The 15621-nt window shown below is 55.2% G+C and overlaps 1 protein-coding gene across 1 annotated transcript in view; it reads right to left on the bottom strand.

The window, feature by feature from the left end:
- The window catches only part of SHARPIN (SHANK associated RH domain interactor), a 29084-nt gene extending 14913 nt beyond the window's left edge, over window positions 1–14171 (bottom strand). Inside the window, exons 1-7 of the mRNA XM_032782324.2 lie at window positions 13955–14171; window positions 11747–11863; window positions 10946–11087; window positions 10289–10379; window positions 9633–9912; window positions 7305–7441; window positions 6148–6321 (exon numbers count right to left, since the gene is read on the bottom strand). Of these exons, the coding sequence (XP_032638215.2) occupies window positions 6148–6321; window positions 7305–7441; window positions 9633–9912; window positions 10289–10379; window positions 10946–11087; window positions 11747–11863; window positions 13955–14156 (1143 nt within the window). The 5' untranslated portion in view covers window positions 14157–14171. The remainder of the gene's footprint in view (window positions 1–6147; window positions 6322–7304; window positions 7442–9632; window positions 9913–10288; window positions 10380–10945; window positions 11088–11746; window positions 11864–13954) is intronic.
- Window positions 14172–15621: the final 1450 nt, after the last annotated feature.

Here is a 15621-nt window from a genome sequence, read left to right as displayed (position 1 = left end):
GTCATCGCCACCCCAAATCAGCACATTTCCTTCCACCCTGTCCATCACATCCCTCACCATGAGAGCTCATGCTGTAGTAGCAGGAGGCAGCCTGCTCTCATGGCACAAACATGCTATGGGCCAGTGGAGAACACGAGCTTGACCACCTGCTGGCCTCCTAAAAGGGCTGTTGGGGCCAGGATGGGGTTGGGGATGAGCTCCCAACTCCTATAAAATGCCCCAAATGGCCAGCGAAACCTCCGACGGACAAAGTCATCACCACTTGCCTTCGTGCAGCAGAGGGGTTTCTACTAAAGCAGGGGTGTGAAAGGTCAGTGGCTGGCACCTTGAAAAGAAACCAGACTGCTTAGGGTGGGTGATGCTCTTCTATCTTGGGGGGCAGCCCCCTCGAGCAGGAGGTACTCCAATTGCAAATCAGGGATGGCACACTCCTCAAGGTAGACCACTGTCCTTCAATGACCACCTCAGTGGATGTTAGAGATGGATGCCACCAGCATCACTGTCCATAATCACTCACGACACCATGGCGACATGTTGGTTCATGCACTGAGGGGAACTGTGGGTTTGCCTGGGTAATTCCAGCCGTGCGTTTGAGAAAAGGCAACTGAACTACAAGTGAATTAAACTGGTCAAGCACATGTTCTCCATAGGCCCAGTTAGTGACCCTCACTGCTAAAGATTTAGGATTTATTTCCAGTCTGAATTGGTCTAGATTCAACCTCCTGCCATTGACTCGTGTTCGACCTTTCCTTGCTAGATCAAGGAGCCCATCACCAAGTGTTTGTTCCTGCAGGGGTGGAAGCTCCCTGCGAATAGGGAGCCAGACAGATAAGAAAGGGGAACAAGAGAACTATGGAGACTTGGTGGGGGGTGGGGTGGGCAGCCTGCTCTAGGCTGGGAGAAAGGGTCCTGGGGGTTCCGACCTGCTCCCAGGCCTGTTCTGGCCTCTCCAGATCCCTCTTCCATCCCACTACCAGATACCGCAGCGGTAAAATAACCTCTCCCCCCCTACTCGAGATTCCCTTTTATACACCCAAGTTAAGTATCCATCAACGAGTTCTAGGTTTTGCTATTTTCTTCCCAGCACACATGCGACTCATCTTTTGCGCTGGCTGTCGATTTATTAACAAGCTTCCAAAATGGACTGGACATTTCTAGGGTTAACACGAACATCCAGAGTTAGAGCAGCAAGTGCTAAGAGAGGAGCTTTAGGAGAGAGATAAAACCTGCTGCTTTCCAGGCTGAAGCCAATCTCTAATTAACAGAGAGTAGGAGATGGGGCTGGGGGCAGATTATCCCACATCTCCTCTTGCCAGGTTCTTGCAACTTCCTCTGCAGAACCTAGTGTTGCCACTTGGAATCTGACATTCCTGCGTGTACCCCAGAATTTGACAGTACTGCAGTCAACTGTTTTGTATGTGCAGCACTGCCAGCTGAAAACCAAACATCACAGAGCTGGGAATAATCTTAGTCCTTTGTGAGATAAGTTCAGACAGCTGCGTACTTGCAGTTTGTTAATCAAAATGGGAGGGTGGGAGAGAGAGTTATGGAAGAGACGGAGTGAAGAGCCCATGGTTTAAGGTGCCTCTAACATATTGTTGTTATGGATAGAAATATTAGAAATGTTTGGAGATGAGCAGTTTGTTGAAATTAGAATTGGTGACCCAGTAGCAGTTGTCATATACTGACCCACTAGGACTCACTATAGGTTAAGTGTTTTGTTAGAGATAGCTATAAAAGATTAGGTACAAATAAATATCTTGGAGCAGTCCAAGGAGCTTTTCTTCAAAGAGCTGACATCTAAACTCTCCATCAGCTGGACGGAAAGAGGGCCCCTAGAAACCTGGCTGGTGATCACTTGAAACCATCTCAGATGATGGGTAACTATATCTGGGGTGTCTTAAACCTAGTGTGTGTGTGCGCTTAATATCTAATAACTTGTAGTTCTAGTAAGAGCTCGCTGGGTTTTATCAATCGTTTATCAGACGGAAGCGCTGGGTTCCCACTGATTTATCCCTGACACCGCCTGGAGAGAAACAGTTACGTTACCCCTGCTTTGAGTTCTGAGAAAACCCAGGTAATGCTGTGAAAGACCGGACCCCGGGCTCTGATCCTATCTGGCTGTTCTGTGCTGCTATGATTGGCCCCTTTTGAGTTAGCGTAAATCCAGTAAAAAACAGATTAAACTAACCCAAACCAGCCCCTCAAGGCACAAGAGCATCTCGCCAGGGCCAGCACCCCTTTGGAAACACCCCTTTAGTCCAATGCTGCATGTCTCTGTACAGACCAGGCCCAAGTCCCTGCCAGCTGCCCGATAACACACTGGGACAGACATGCTTTTGAGAAAAATCTTTAATAGACCAAGATGTGAACTCTTCCAGTACCTGCAGCTGAGCAATCACTGTCCATCACACTCCATACAAGGAACTGGGGCACAGACTGCACCACAGGAGGTTACAAGAGAGGAGGAGCTCATGCTCTGCTAGCCCAAAGCGTGGCCCAGCATCACATGGGCAGCCACAGAGACTACTGGTTTCCATCATGCTCCTCCATCATATTCTCAGCTGGGTCATGCACCTCCATCATATTCCCAGCTGCCAGGGCACTGAAGCACTGCATGCTGGGAGCTGTAGTTTTTGCAGGCCAGCCCTCCCCACCAAGGATTTGATGCCAGCGAGACTCAGCCAGGTACCACATGGCGCCCCTGAGCTCACTGGTGTCAGAGCCACGCTCTCCAGGCAGGGGACCAGGATGTGTTTCGCAGATGCTTTGGCCACTTCCGTCCTACAGCCGGTGACTGGCTTTGCGCTGACATTTCAAACACAAAGTGCAACACAGAACAAGTGACTCTGGCCCACCCGCCCTCACAGTATCAGTACATGCAGGTAACGAGAGGGGCTCGCATCATCTCTTACCAGAGTAAAGTGCTGTTGGGCCGGGGGCTCTTTGTTTCACAGAGACACGCAGACAAGGTCTGGCTGGACATCAGCACTGGGCCCATCACAAGAGACTCGTGACTTTGGCCTGGGAGTCATCTACACTGACAGCTTTGCACTGCTGCTTCCGTACCTGCAGCAGAGTGACCACACCCTTCACCTTCCTCCACAGTAAAACCACGAAAGCGGACAAATGCCTGGAGGGCGGGCTGTGCCCCTCCAGACCTGGCTTATCTCTGGCCTATTCAGCAGGTGGCTCCCTTACCCTGCCCATGCTGCAAGCCAGGCCAGCATCTGACTGCAAGTCCTGCCACTCCTGGGAGAGAAGTTCTGTCCAGTCTCCGTTCACATGACACTCTGCCACTCCTAGCCCATAACCAGAGCCAAACCACATGCAGAGTTGCCAAGTCTCCTCTAAGAGACAGCTCTAACTCAGAGCTCTTTCTGCGGGACGCCTCCTGCTCTAGCATTTGTCAAACCCTCCTTCCTTAGGCAGGAAGTCACTCAAGCACTCACCTCCCTCCCCAAGCTAAGTATGCATGCGGCCCTGCACCAAACCCCAGCCCCAGGAGCCTTACTAGCTTAAGCACAGACGAGGCCCTGGCCTTCCACTGCACGTGGGACTCCAGAACTCCAAAGGCAGGTGCAGGAGCTCCCGAGCTGGGGGGCTGGCTCTATCCTGCATGTTTTCCCTGGGCGGTCCCGGAGCCGCACACCAAATGGCTATACAGAGAGTGTTTGTGCAGGTGACCCACCCATGGCTGGCAGCTCCCCACTTTAATACATGGGTCCCAGCATGCAGCGCTGCATCGTAGCCTGAGCAGCCTCCACCTGCAGCGGGCAGGACCTGGACTGGCCAGGGGCTGCATCTTCAGCTGGAAGGTGAAGGCTGCAGCTGGCTCTATTCTATGCTGCTTCAGCACAGCTCTCGGCTGGACAGTTTGGCTCCTGTGGTTTAGTGCAATTCCCAGGGCACAAGAAGCTTGGAGCTGGCCTGGCAGGGTCAGGCCCTATGCCCTGGGGAAATGGGCCCTTTTCTAGCCCCTAGCCAACAACCTCTGCGGCTCTCCTGGGCTGGCTGCCTGGCTGGGGGGTGATCCCCAGCAGCACCCATCCCCCTTGCTGTCTGTAAGCCTAACGGAACAAGCACCCTGAAGCCTGGAATGCGAGTGACTCTCTGGGAGACGCTCCCCTTTCTTCTCTGGCTCTCCCAATTTGCCTGGCAGCACCACTGACAACTGCAGTATATTTAACAGGGAGGGAGGCAGGGACTTCCCAGAGAGAGATACCCGAGGGGGGACCCACCCTCTCTTCCTCTCCCCTCCCGGCTCCCCACGCTGATGGAGGTCACAGCAACAGCACAGCAGTGACTGACGGCAGCAGCCAGCGCCTCTCTGCAGGGGCGTCAGGTCTGCCTACGCTGCTCTCGCCTAAAAGAACGAGGCAGAGACCACGGAGCCACATGCCATCATGCCGACAGGGAAAGCGGCCTCCTAAGGAAACCATGTGGGGCAGCTGCCCAAGGCGCGTGGCCTGTATGTGCACCAGAGAGACAGACCGTTGGTGCAGGAGCTGTGCTTGGGCACGCGCAAACAGGCAGGGCCAGGCCTGCCGCAGAGGCAGTGCTGCGGGTGAAAGCCGCCAGTCCAGCCGGGTAGGGAGGTCTGTGCAGCCCGCCTAGGTGGGACCAGCCACGGAGGCTGGGGAAGAGCTCTGACTGCACCACAAAGGGCCCTCACCCCCCAAGCCACGGGAGGCAGCACTAGCCACTCCAAGCTGCAGCGCTGCCATGGCCTGGCCCTGTGCTAGCACATACTCCACTCGCTCCGTCTCTCAGCTCTTCTCAGCTATAGGACCCACAATGCGGATAAGCACCATCGCCGAACCCATGCAGGGAAGACACAGACAGACGTGAAACTGCCTGAGAAAGCTGCCTCACTCCCACCAGGCCAGACCTAGTTCAGCCAGATCCTCAGCCCTCCAAGCCGCCAGGAAAGAGCCCCCGCTGTGCAATGAGAGCCATGTTCTCGCTTGGGATCCACCCCTCTTGGGGCAGGCCCAAGACCAGTTGGCAGTGGCTCTGTCCATGGCTTGGCAGCCCCACAGTCACCGGTAGCACAGTGTAACGCCGCGGCCTGCCCGCTGCTCTCCGTGTGGGAACGCAGTTACCATACTGACTCTACAGTCTGACCAAGTATGGTGACCTGGCACAAACAGATGCCCCAGGCAGCGCAGGGGAGAGCTCAGGCCCGCATGAGAGGGGCTGGGGCGGGGCAGTCCAGGGTGGGCAGGCATGAGACGTGGCTAGCAGAATTCCGAGGAGAGGTGGATGAAGTCATCCAGGGAGTCTGGGCTCTGGGTGTAGTGTGTGGCCGAGCCATCTTCTCTCCTTCCCTTTTCCTAGTGAGATTCCAGCACGAGAGAAAAAAGAAAGCAGAGAAGAGTTTTGTCAGTCGCCGAGCCTGACTCGCCGGAGCCCTGCGGCACTCTGGGCCTTGACTGGGGTAGCAGGTGGAGACACAGTTCCCAACAGGGGCAGCGCCCCTGGCTGAAGCCACAGCTGAGCCAAGGCCCAGCCTGTTGGAGCCTTGTCTACACTGGGGCATCTGCAGGCGCTGTCACCCCTATGGGAAATACAGCTCCAACAAACTAGCCCAGCCAAGGCCTTGCTAGCCAAGCCAGCCCGATCGCAGCTCTTTGCATTCCTCACCACTCGTTGCATGTGACAAACAAGTGCACGCCCACAGGGCGCCGGTGCATGGAGCTGAAAGAGAAGGGAAGGAGCTGCCAGTCCAGGAGTTCGTGTCATGCCAAGCTCAGGCTGCAGTGCCCCACACCCACCGCCCCTGTGAACAGGGCCCTAACGAAGTCACTGCTGCTCTGCTGTAGAGGCGCAGGTGAGGGAAACGCCGACAGGGTCCCACTGTAGCATGGTCAGTGGCTGCCCTCACCTGTAACAGCCTGGCTGGAGGGGCCGAGGGCCACAGGATCTGCCTTTCGCTATTAGAGAGGAGGGCAGCTCTCCGTGACACCACTTGGCAGGGCCCCTGCTGAGTAGTTGTCCTTGCCAGGGCATCCATGCACCCATGAAACACCACCAAGTGGCGGCTGGTAGGCAGCTACTATAGATTCATCCTCTCTGGCGCCGTCCCCGACAGAGCAGTCAGGGGACCATGGCTGCCCCCCAGGGCAGAGCTGCCTGCAGAGTTACCTGCTGGTACTGCAAGATCCCTTTTTCCTCCTGCTGCATCCTCCAGAGCTCTGTCTCATCCGGTTGGTAGCTGCCCGGCACCATGTATTCCGCTGGCCGGTCCGTGCTGCACATCTCGCAGCCTGGCCGCGTGGGCTTGTTGATGAAGGTACATTTTGCACATGACCAGCCTGTCTGCAGAGAACAAGACAAGCCCTTCACCCACACAGCACTGAGTGAGCAGGAGAGGCTTCCACCTTCTCCATCAACTGCCTGGGAACCACATTCCCAGTGCCTGTGGGAGCACACGGGTTAACGGTCTCCCCTGCAGGCTCCCAGGGAAGGTGGACTGCCAAGCTGAAGGACATGCAACAGACAAAGAAGCAGAGAAAATCCACCTCTGAAAGAAGGGGGTCAGCACCCCCACCCAGAGTTGTGTGCGCACTTTCTCTCAGGGGACCAGGCCTCTGACCGAGATGGCCCCAAGGCAGCTCCAGGCACAGACAGTGTCTGCAAAAGGTGGATCTGTTACTCCACTGCACGAGCACTGTCCTCATCCACTGCTCTTCACACCTGCTCTGTTCAGGCCTGAGTCCCTGGGCTCTTGAAGGGGAGGGTGGCGCAGCCAGACAGGCTAGAAACTTGCCCACGTGAGAGCAGAGATGGGGAAGAGGGGGTGGGGTGGACATGGGGGTCAGATGGGTGCATATCGCACAGGTGAGGGCGGGGTGGGGGTCAGACGGGTGCGTACCTGCACGGGGGAGGATGAGTGGGGGAAGGTGTCAGATGGGCACATACCTGCACAGGTGAGGGCAGGTTGGGATAGGGATCAGACGGGTGCATATCTGCACGGGGGAGGATGAGGTGGGAGTAGGGATCAGACGGGCGCATACCTGCATGGGGGAGGATGAGGTGGGGGTAGGGATCAGATGGGCGCATACCTGCATAGGTGAGGGCAGGTTGGGATAGGGATCAGACGGGCGCATACCTGCACAGGTGAGGGCAGGTTGGGATAGGAATCAGACAGGTGCATATCTGCACGGGGGAGGATGAGGTGGGGGTAGGGATCAGACAGGCGCATACCTGCACAGGGGACGGCAGGCTGAGATAGGGATCAGACGGGCGCGTACCTGCATGGGGGAGGATGAGGTGGGGGTAGGGATCAGACGGGTGCATACCTGCACGGGGGATGGTGGAGCAGTGGCGGCTGGGGGTGCTTTGGACTGGCTGGGCAAGGGGTTGGTGAGCTGCAGCATGTTCAGCTGGCGGCTGATTTCTCCAATATTCATCTTCTCGCTGTTGTCAGCGACCCACGCTAGAGGGGCAGACACCAGCAAACAGACACGTTACAAAAACACCAGATCTGAAATTCGCCTAGCTGAGTTAGTGCAGGAGGGGAGGAGGGATAGCTCAGTGGTTTGAGCATTGGCCTGCTAAACCCAGGATTGTGAGCTCAATCCTTGAGGGAGCCATTTGGGGAACTGGGGTAAAAAAGCTGGGGATTGGTCCTGCTTTGAGCAGGGAGTTGGACTAGATGATCTCTTGAGGTCCCTTCCAACCCTAATAATCTATAACACGGACGGTCACCAAGGCCTGGCTGTGCAGGGAGCTGTGCCACCACAGATCACTGCACGGGGCAAGAGGTCTCTCATTTGCACCACGACTGCACAGTGAGATGCTGGGACCAGCACAGTATGCAATGCCCTGCGCTCCGATTGCCCCCCACCCCCACTGGGGGGCAGAACACTCACCCCACGCAGGAGCAGCTCACTCTACAGGGGAGCTGAACAACACCCCTTCCTCCCAGCACAAAGGGGCCAGCCTCTCCCCAGCCCCCATCACTCACCTGGCAGAGGGAAAGCTATCAGTGAGACGGGGAAGAGGGCTTCGGGACTAGTTGTACCACTCCATGGTAGGCTCTGCCCCAGGCTTTTACACTTGACTTGCCAGAGGTTCGGCTCCTTTCTATTTTCCTCACTAGGATTTGACTTCCCATTTACAAAGGATGCCTTTTTGTCTCTAACTGACTCTTTCATTCTGCTGTTAAGCCAGGGTAGCATTTTTTTGATCCACTTACAATTTTTTTTTATGTGAGGTATAAATTTAGTGAGAGTCTCTATTACAGTGTTTTTAAATAGTCTTCATGCAGTTTGCAGACCTTTCACCCCTGCAACTTCTCCTTTTCATTTATATTTAACTAGCTTCCTCATTTTTGTGTAGTTCCCCTTTTTGAAATTAAATGCTACAGGGGTGTTTTCTTTTTCTCTTTTTTGGCATTTTTCCCCCTACAAGGATATTAAATTTAATTACATTATGGTTGCTATTACCAAGTAGTTCAGATATATTCACCTCTTGGACCAGATCCTGTGTTTCACTTAGGAATAAATCAAGAATTGCCTCTCCCGTTGTGGGTTCCAGGAATAGCTGCTCCAAAAAGCAGTCATTTAATGTGTCTACAAATTTTATCTCCGTATCTCTTCTTAAAGCGACATGTTCCCAGTCAACATGGGGCTAGTGGAAATCCCCCATTATTATTGCGTTTTCTGCCTTTCCCTGAGCATTTCACAATCAGTGTCACCATCCTGGTCAGGTGCTCAATAGTATATTCCAACTGGTACATGCTCATTGGTCAAGCCTGGACTTTCTATCCATAGAGATTCTATGGTGCAGTTTGAGTCATTTAAGATTTGTACTTTATTTGACTCTATGCTTTCGTTCACATATAATGCCACATCCCCACCAGCGTGACCGACTGTGTCATTCCTGTATATTTGTACCCTGGTATTATCATGTCCCATTGATTATTCTCATTCCACCAAGTGTCCGCAATACCTATTATATATCGACATCACCATTTAATGCCAGGCACTCTAGTTCACCCATCTTAATAGTTACACTTCCAGCATCTGTCTACAAGCATTTGTACATTCTGCCAATATTCAGTTCCTTGCCTTCATGTGTTAGATTTAAATGGGACTCTTACATCTGACTGTTCCTCACTACCTTCTACCTGTGCTTTATCAACTTCCATCCTCTCCTCCTTACAAGGATATAGAAAATCTCCATTAAGAGATCCTCCCCTAAGGGCAGTCTCTGTCTGAACCACATGCTGCACTGCACCCATCGGCTTTCCCCCAGCCCATCTACCTTCTGCACTGTACACACCAGAATCTGGTTCTGTTGTGAGTTAGGGGTAGCCTATCCTTCCTACATGGGCTCCTTTCCCAAAAGGTTCCCCAGTTCCTAATAATCCTAAATCCTCCTCCCTACACCACTGTCTCATCCACACATTAAGACCCTGCAGCTGTGCCTGTCTCTCTGGCCCCACGCCTGGGACTGGAAGCATTTCAGCAGTAACAAACCCCTGGCCCAATCCTCAGCTAGGGTCCATCCAGGTGGCTGGCTCCCTTGTCTTGGGGGACGCTGAGCCTGGTCACTCCAGCGGAGAATCTGGCCCCAACCCCGCCTAGGGTTCCCATCTGTGAGCAGTAAGAAGCATGTCAGACCTTTCTTTAGAGCCATGTTTGGCAAGGTGCTGTATTTGCGTTTCTCATCAGTGCCAGAGCTGTCTGGGAGCGAGGGGGCCAGGGGCAGCATGACCAGTGCTTGGTCCTCCTCGCAGCGCTGCTCGGATAGGTTGGCCTTCTTGGCTGACAGCAGATACAGGAAGGCCGTGTCTCCGTCCTTCCGAATGCCATATGAGCCTATCGTCCGATCATCCACACACAGGCACTGGCCGATGATCCACCGCTGCACGCTGGGGTGGAACCCGTAATCCTGGAAAACCTGCAGGGTGGGAGAAGGCAACGGACATTCCACCACCATGGCATCCCCACACGGCACGCCTCCCAGAAGCTTTCAGCTCCACCTTGTGGCTTTGTGCCAAGCTAGGTTCAAACTAGTGTTCACCAGCGTTCCTCATACCCCAGTGAACCATCACCAGCCCTGCTAGAGGAAAGGAGCAGACTGGACCCCCAGCTCTCTCTCCAGACATGGAGCCAGCAGCCATGCAGCACGGCTAAGAATTTACAGCGGAAGCATTTCTGGGTGGCCTTGCTAAAAGGCAGGCGATGGGCTCCGTGGGCCAGTGGGACTTGGCATCCTGTGGCCCAGTTCCTCCAGGCAGTCACAGGAGAGGAGGTGTCGTAGCACTGTGTCATACCTGCTGCCTCAGCGTCCCAATGGTCATGCGAGCATGGACTCTGATGGTGATGTTGGCGGAGCACATCGCATCTTCCACTCCAACCTTCATCCTGAGAGAAGAGGCCCGGTACCCGTCAGCAGGGTCTATGTTAGTGCTGCACTAGCTTCTAGACACACCCTGAAGGCCAGGGACAAGCAGGCTCCAGGGGGTAGAGAAATCCCAGCGCTGCCTTGCCCAGCACGTTACACCCAGACACCACCTCTGCCCCAACGCACAGTGCTCACGCCCGTGCTCCAGCACAAGGGCTTTCCAGGAAAGACGCAAGTGACAGAGTAGCAAGGGGGAGGGGCCAAGGTGTGCTGACGGTGAGCTCCCCACATGCCCCAGCACAGGAGAAGCTAGTTCAAAGTAAAACTCTTTGCTCTGCAGAGCATTAGGAGAGGAGAGACGCTTGCTGACTGTTTCTAGTCTGGTGGCACTTGAAGGCCCCAGTCAGGATTGGGTCCCCATTGTGCCAGACCACCCCTGCCCCAGAGGGCTCCAGGGCACGTTTGGAACTGCTGGATGTTCAGGGCAGGAGTAAGGAGCAATTGCAGAGCGAGAGAGATTGGCCACTGGCATTTGGCTCCATGCAGGGAAGGCGCAGGCTGCCCACGGCGAGTGCGAAGGGCTCACCTGATCTCGTTGGCAGGGTAGCTGGATTCCTTCAGTAGGATGTGCAAGGAGGCCTGCTGCCGAGCCAGCGCCACGGCCCACTGCGAGGCCGCCTCTTCATCCCCAAACTCAATGGCTCTAGCGAGGCGGAGCGCTAACTCCTCTAGGAAAGGCAAGAGACACCGAGCTAGGGGGAGTTTGTGTCAACGTGTCCCCATGGGGCACCGTCAGTGGCCCTGCCTCGTGGTGAGCACTGGAGTGCTGCTTCTGGCCTTGTGTGCAGGCTAGCGGCTAGTCCAGGAGCAGCATTCAGGCTCCACAGGAAGACTGGGCAAGTGCTCCTCCCACGGGGTCAGCCCCTGACTCTGGCCACCCAGGGCCGGGCGTGCAGCCCCCAGGAGGAGCAGCAGCCCCCGCCTGCACTGCACTACCCCTCTGCATGCCTCAGCCGGCGTGGCCTGTGGCACTTGCCCTTGCTAGAGGGCACGTGCAGGGCGGAGGGAGAGAAAAGGGGATTTTGTGGGAGCAAAGAAGGGCACTGGCTGAAACAACCAAGAGTTTAGTCATTTCTGTCAAGCTGAACTCAGCTGACCTGAACGTCCAAACTGAGCCCCCGCACAGGCTGAGCACCCAGGCACTGATCTCTGGCCATTGTGTCCCAGGCCTACAGAGCCGGCGGCTTTCAGAGAGGAGTCTGGCAGCATGAGCATGGCGAGCAGGCGGAGCTGGACTCCTGGCCCTGGGCTTTCACACCCGCAGCTGCTGTGCAGTGACAATTCCTGCCCTATGCGAAGGGCCAAGGAACCCTCCACTCTTCACTACCTTTATTTGAGAGCTCCAAGGAGTGAGACGCGTCTGATGGCAGCACGGGCAGTGCATTCCCGCTGGCAGAGGGCAGGGGAGCGGGCTGTGACACCAGCACACTGGGACTCTTGGCAGCTGAAAGAGAACCAGGAGACACTGTAGCCATAGGAGACAGGGCAGCCAAGCCCGCGCCACCCCTGGGAAGCTCTGGTGTTAGTTCTGCAAGGAATAGGCGGGTCAGTATGGAGCCTTCCCGGAGAGGCTGCGAATGGCAGGGGTGCAATCGCAATCTACCCTACCCAGGTGTCCAACGACTGAAGGGCTAACGTCAGCTCACGCGCACACAGTCTGAAATGCTTCGCCCGCCACGGTCACAGTTACCCTGACAATCGCAGCACCCGAGGGCGCAGGCACACGCTGTTTCCCTGGGTCCTCAGGGCACCCCTTTGGGCAGTGACAGCGTTTCTGCTCCTAATGTCCTGCGGGCGAGCACCTTCCCCCTAGCCTGGGGGAATCTGTGCAGTTACTCCCAGGTCCTTCCTATCTCTCCAGACCTCCTCCCACCAGTTCGCTTCCTCATGGTGAGGCTTATCTTTCCTCCTAGCAAGGGCAAGGCCAGGGCGGGAGGAAGACACCTGGGGCAGCTGCTGGTACAAATAGTCTCACAATCTCATGCCAAGGCCCTCGCAGAGCGCTGCAGGCCAGGATGGCTGTGCACTGGCAGAGTGCTGCAGGGAACCAGCCAATGCTATACCAGCCCCAGCAGTCTCTGGCTTGAATCAGCATTAAATCTGTACTAAACTATACAGACAAGGCAGTGAGTTCTCTCCATGGCTAACTGTGCCCCGAGAGAAGAGACCAGGCACCCTCACCCTGCCGGCACTCTGCCACTCAGGGGTCAAGTGGAGCTGGCTCGTGGCGGCTCAGTTAGCCAGCACTCCTGAGGGCTGCCACCAGGGGCTCCAGAATCTCAACTAGCATTACAAAAACACAGATATCGAAGTCTCTAGCCCTTACGGTTGTGAGGAAAACCTCTGAAAGGTGAATCAGGCGCACCCACCTCAGTAACACATGCTGAGCCTACAGCCAACCTGAAACCACCGCCCAAGGATTATGGACTGCACCATTCATCATAGCTGAGTGTTAATTCTTAACCCTAATAACAGCACTGTAAATGTTAAGTCTCTCTTGCTGATCACAGCACAGAGAGGAGGAACAGCCACACAAAGAACTATATAATCTGCGATGGTGACTCCTAGTGTCAGAGTGGGCGTTGCTTGGGAAAGCATCAGTTCTGCTGCCTGCCTCTCCACGTCTGAGCCCTGCTGACGCCCAGCCTGTAAGGACCTGCCAGACTAGAACCTGGGACCATGGAGGTTCTGGGCCTCGCCATGGGACCTCAGGCCAGGTTTCAGCGGGGGGACCCTGTGAAGCTAGGCACTGCAGGAAGTACTGTAGCCTCCTGATTGCCAATGCTGTTACACAAACCAGGAAGCCAGTCAGGGGGCTGTCTGAGCACACACAGATTGTGTGCTTGCTTCCACTCCAGCCCATGCCTTGCTGTGGACCCTGAACTCCAGCTCCTGACCCTCATTCGTCCCCAATTCTGCTACTTGCCTCCTGTCTGTAACCTGGTGCCTGACCCTGACTCCTTGGTATCCTGATCCGGCTCAACCCCGACTCCTGTCCCCAGCTTGATAACTGACCAGTGCACAGCAGCCGCCCACAGCCCAGCTCTGACACAGACACTGCTTGCCTGCCTGCCTGCGTCCCACTCACAACCAGTGCACAGCCCAGCCAGAGACTGGCCCCTGCTTTCCTGGAGACCCCAGCCAGTGCTATTCGCCGGATTGCCACCACTGACAGAGCAAATCCAGGCTGCTGCTTACCACCAGAGACACGCCAGGCACCTCAGACGACACGTGACCCGCTGTCCAGACCCAGTGGATGTGAGAGGTGGAGGCTGTGGTGCTACCCAGCTGAGCCACTTTAACAGCAGCATCAAGCCTACCCGCTGTCCCTATCGCCATATGAGAGGGAGCTGCAATCTGCTCCTTGTTACATACAGCGGCTACGGCCTTGGGGCTCTGGACAAGGTGCCAGTGCTGCCCTGGGCCAGAAGAAGCCTGGCATTGCCCCTGCATTATACCCCGTGTCTCGCTCTGTAACCCATGAATGCTACCGGGACACAGCCCACCCCTGAGAACCCGGCCTGCCATTGCTGACCTTTCTGCACCTCCCGCAGGGAGCTGCTGACAACCGTCCACCACTTCTGTGCCTCCCGCTCATCTTCAAAGTGAAACACCATGGGGTCGTCTGAGCTGCTAAGGACCGTCAGCTCGTGGCATGAGGCGTTCTTCACTGTGTACGAGATGTCTTTGAGGTTATACTCTGCAATGCTCTGGGGACAGACCAAGGAGAGGGTCATGAGGCCACTCCAAGGCGTGAGCAAGGCAACATGCCTTCTCCCTCCCCCCACAAACACATTGCTCTCTGGCCCCTGTCTTTGGCCAGTGCTCCAGTAACCTGAGACATTCCAGAGACCCTCTTACCAGATGTTAAGGGCCAATGCTGGGCGAGGTGCTTAAGAAAACTGCTGCAAGTGAAGTTAAGCAAGTGCCTAAGTCTGCAGGATCAGAGCCAACAGCAGCCCCATCCCGAGGAGCTTCCATGCTGAGTCTACAAGAGGGCACGATGGGAGCAGGGCCAGCCCTTGAATGTACCGCGTGATGACCTGTGCGTATCTGGTGAGCAGACGTGAGGATGTGACACCAAAATCCTGGGCAGTGCACAGCTCACATGTTACTAAAACAGAAGTACCCTGCAATCCTCCACCTGTTCTGCACCATTTCAGCCCAAGGTCTCTCACAGGAGTGTGTTTCAGCAAGACGCAGCTGGCTCCATCACCACAGAGACAGGACACGGCCACTGCCACTTCTATTTGTCACCCTCTGGGAGCACAAAACCACAACAGACATCTAAAAACAGTGAGACCTAGAAATGCCCTGTGCAGTGGCTCTCGGAGGGGACCACTCTCCAAACCCCAAGGCCCCTCTGTAACAGGGTGGCCTGCCCCTTTAAGGGCCACAAGGCCTGGTGCTAGCCAGCCCTGTTCGGTTAGCCCCACCTGTGCCATAATTAGATGCCTCCCAGGATTAACCGGGGTCAGGTGAAACACAGTCTGAAACACCTGGGCCTCATAACAGGGCTCAGAGAACTCAGTTTGGAGGAGGAAGCCTGGGGGCAAGTTGAGTGGCTGTGGAAGGCCCTGAGGGAAGGGTGGGAAGAAGGAGGGGACTCCAGGAAGCAGCCTGGGAGTCAGCACTCTACCCCAGAGCAGAGAGACTTCAAGGTAGTACAGAAGGCGCTAGGAGCGGAGTCTGGAGGTGGGTGGAAAAAAACCCAGGCAGGACAGAAGAACCTTTGCTTGTCTGGACTTGTGTTCCCTTGGAAGGGAGCTGGAACTCCAAGTGACTGAGCCACGTGACTCTCCAAGACAGACAGAGGACCCTGGTGAGGAGAAATTGAGGGGGGCGGTGCAGTGCCATGCTCTACCAGCAGGGGGTGCTACAATTAAGGCCAAAACAGACTGCAGAGTGCCACAAGGATCTTATTACACTGGGTGACAACAGAGCAGATGAAATTGTATGTTGATAAATGCAAAGTAATGCACATTAGATAACACAATCCCAACTCTATGTACAAAATGATGGGATCTAATTTAGCTACAAAGAGTCAGGAAAAAGATCTTGGAGTCACTGTGGATAGTTCTCTGAAAACATCCACTCAAAGTGCAGCGGCAGCCAAAATAAGCAAACAGAAAGATAGGAACCATTAGGAAAGGGATAGAGAAGATGACAGAAAATACCATAACGTTGCTATATAAATCCATG

This window comes from Chelonoidis abingdonii, chromosome 2, assembly GCF_003597395.2.
Source record: "Chelonoidis abingdonii isolate Lonesome George chromosome 2, CheloAbing_2.0, whole genome shotgun sequence".
In the NCBI taxonomy this organism is placed as follows: Eukaryota; Metazoa; Chordata; order Testudines; family Testudinidae; genus Chelonoidis; species Chelonoidis abingdonii.
This window is presented reverse-complemented; position numbering and strand designations above follow the sequence as displayed.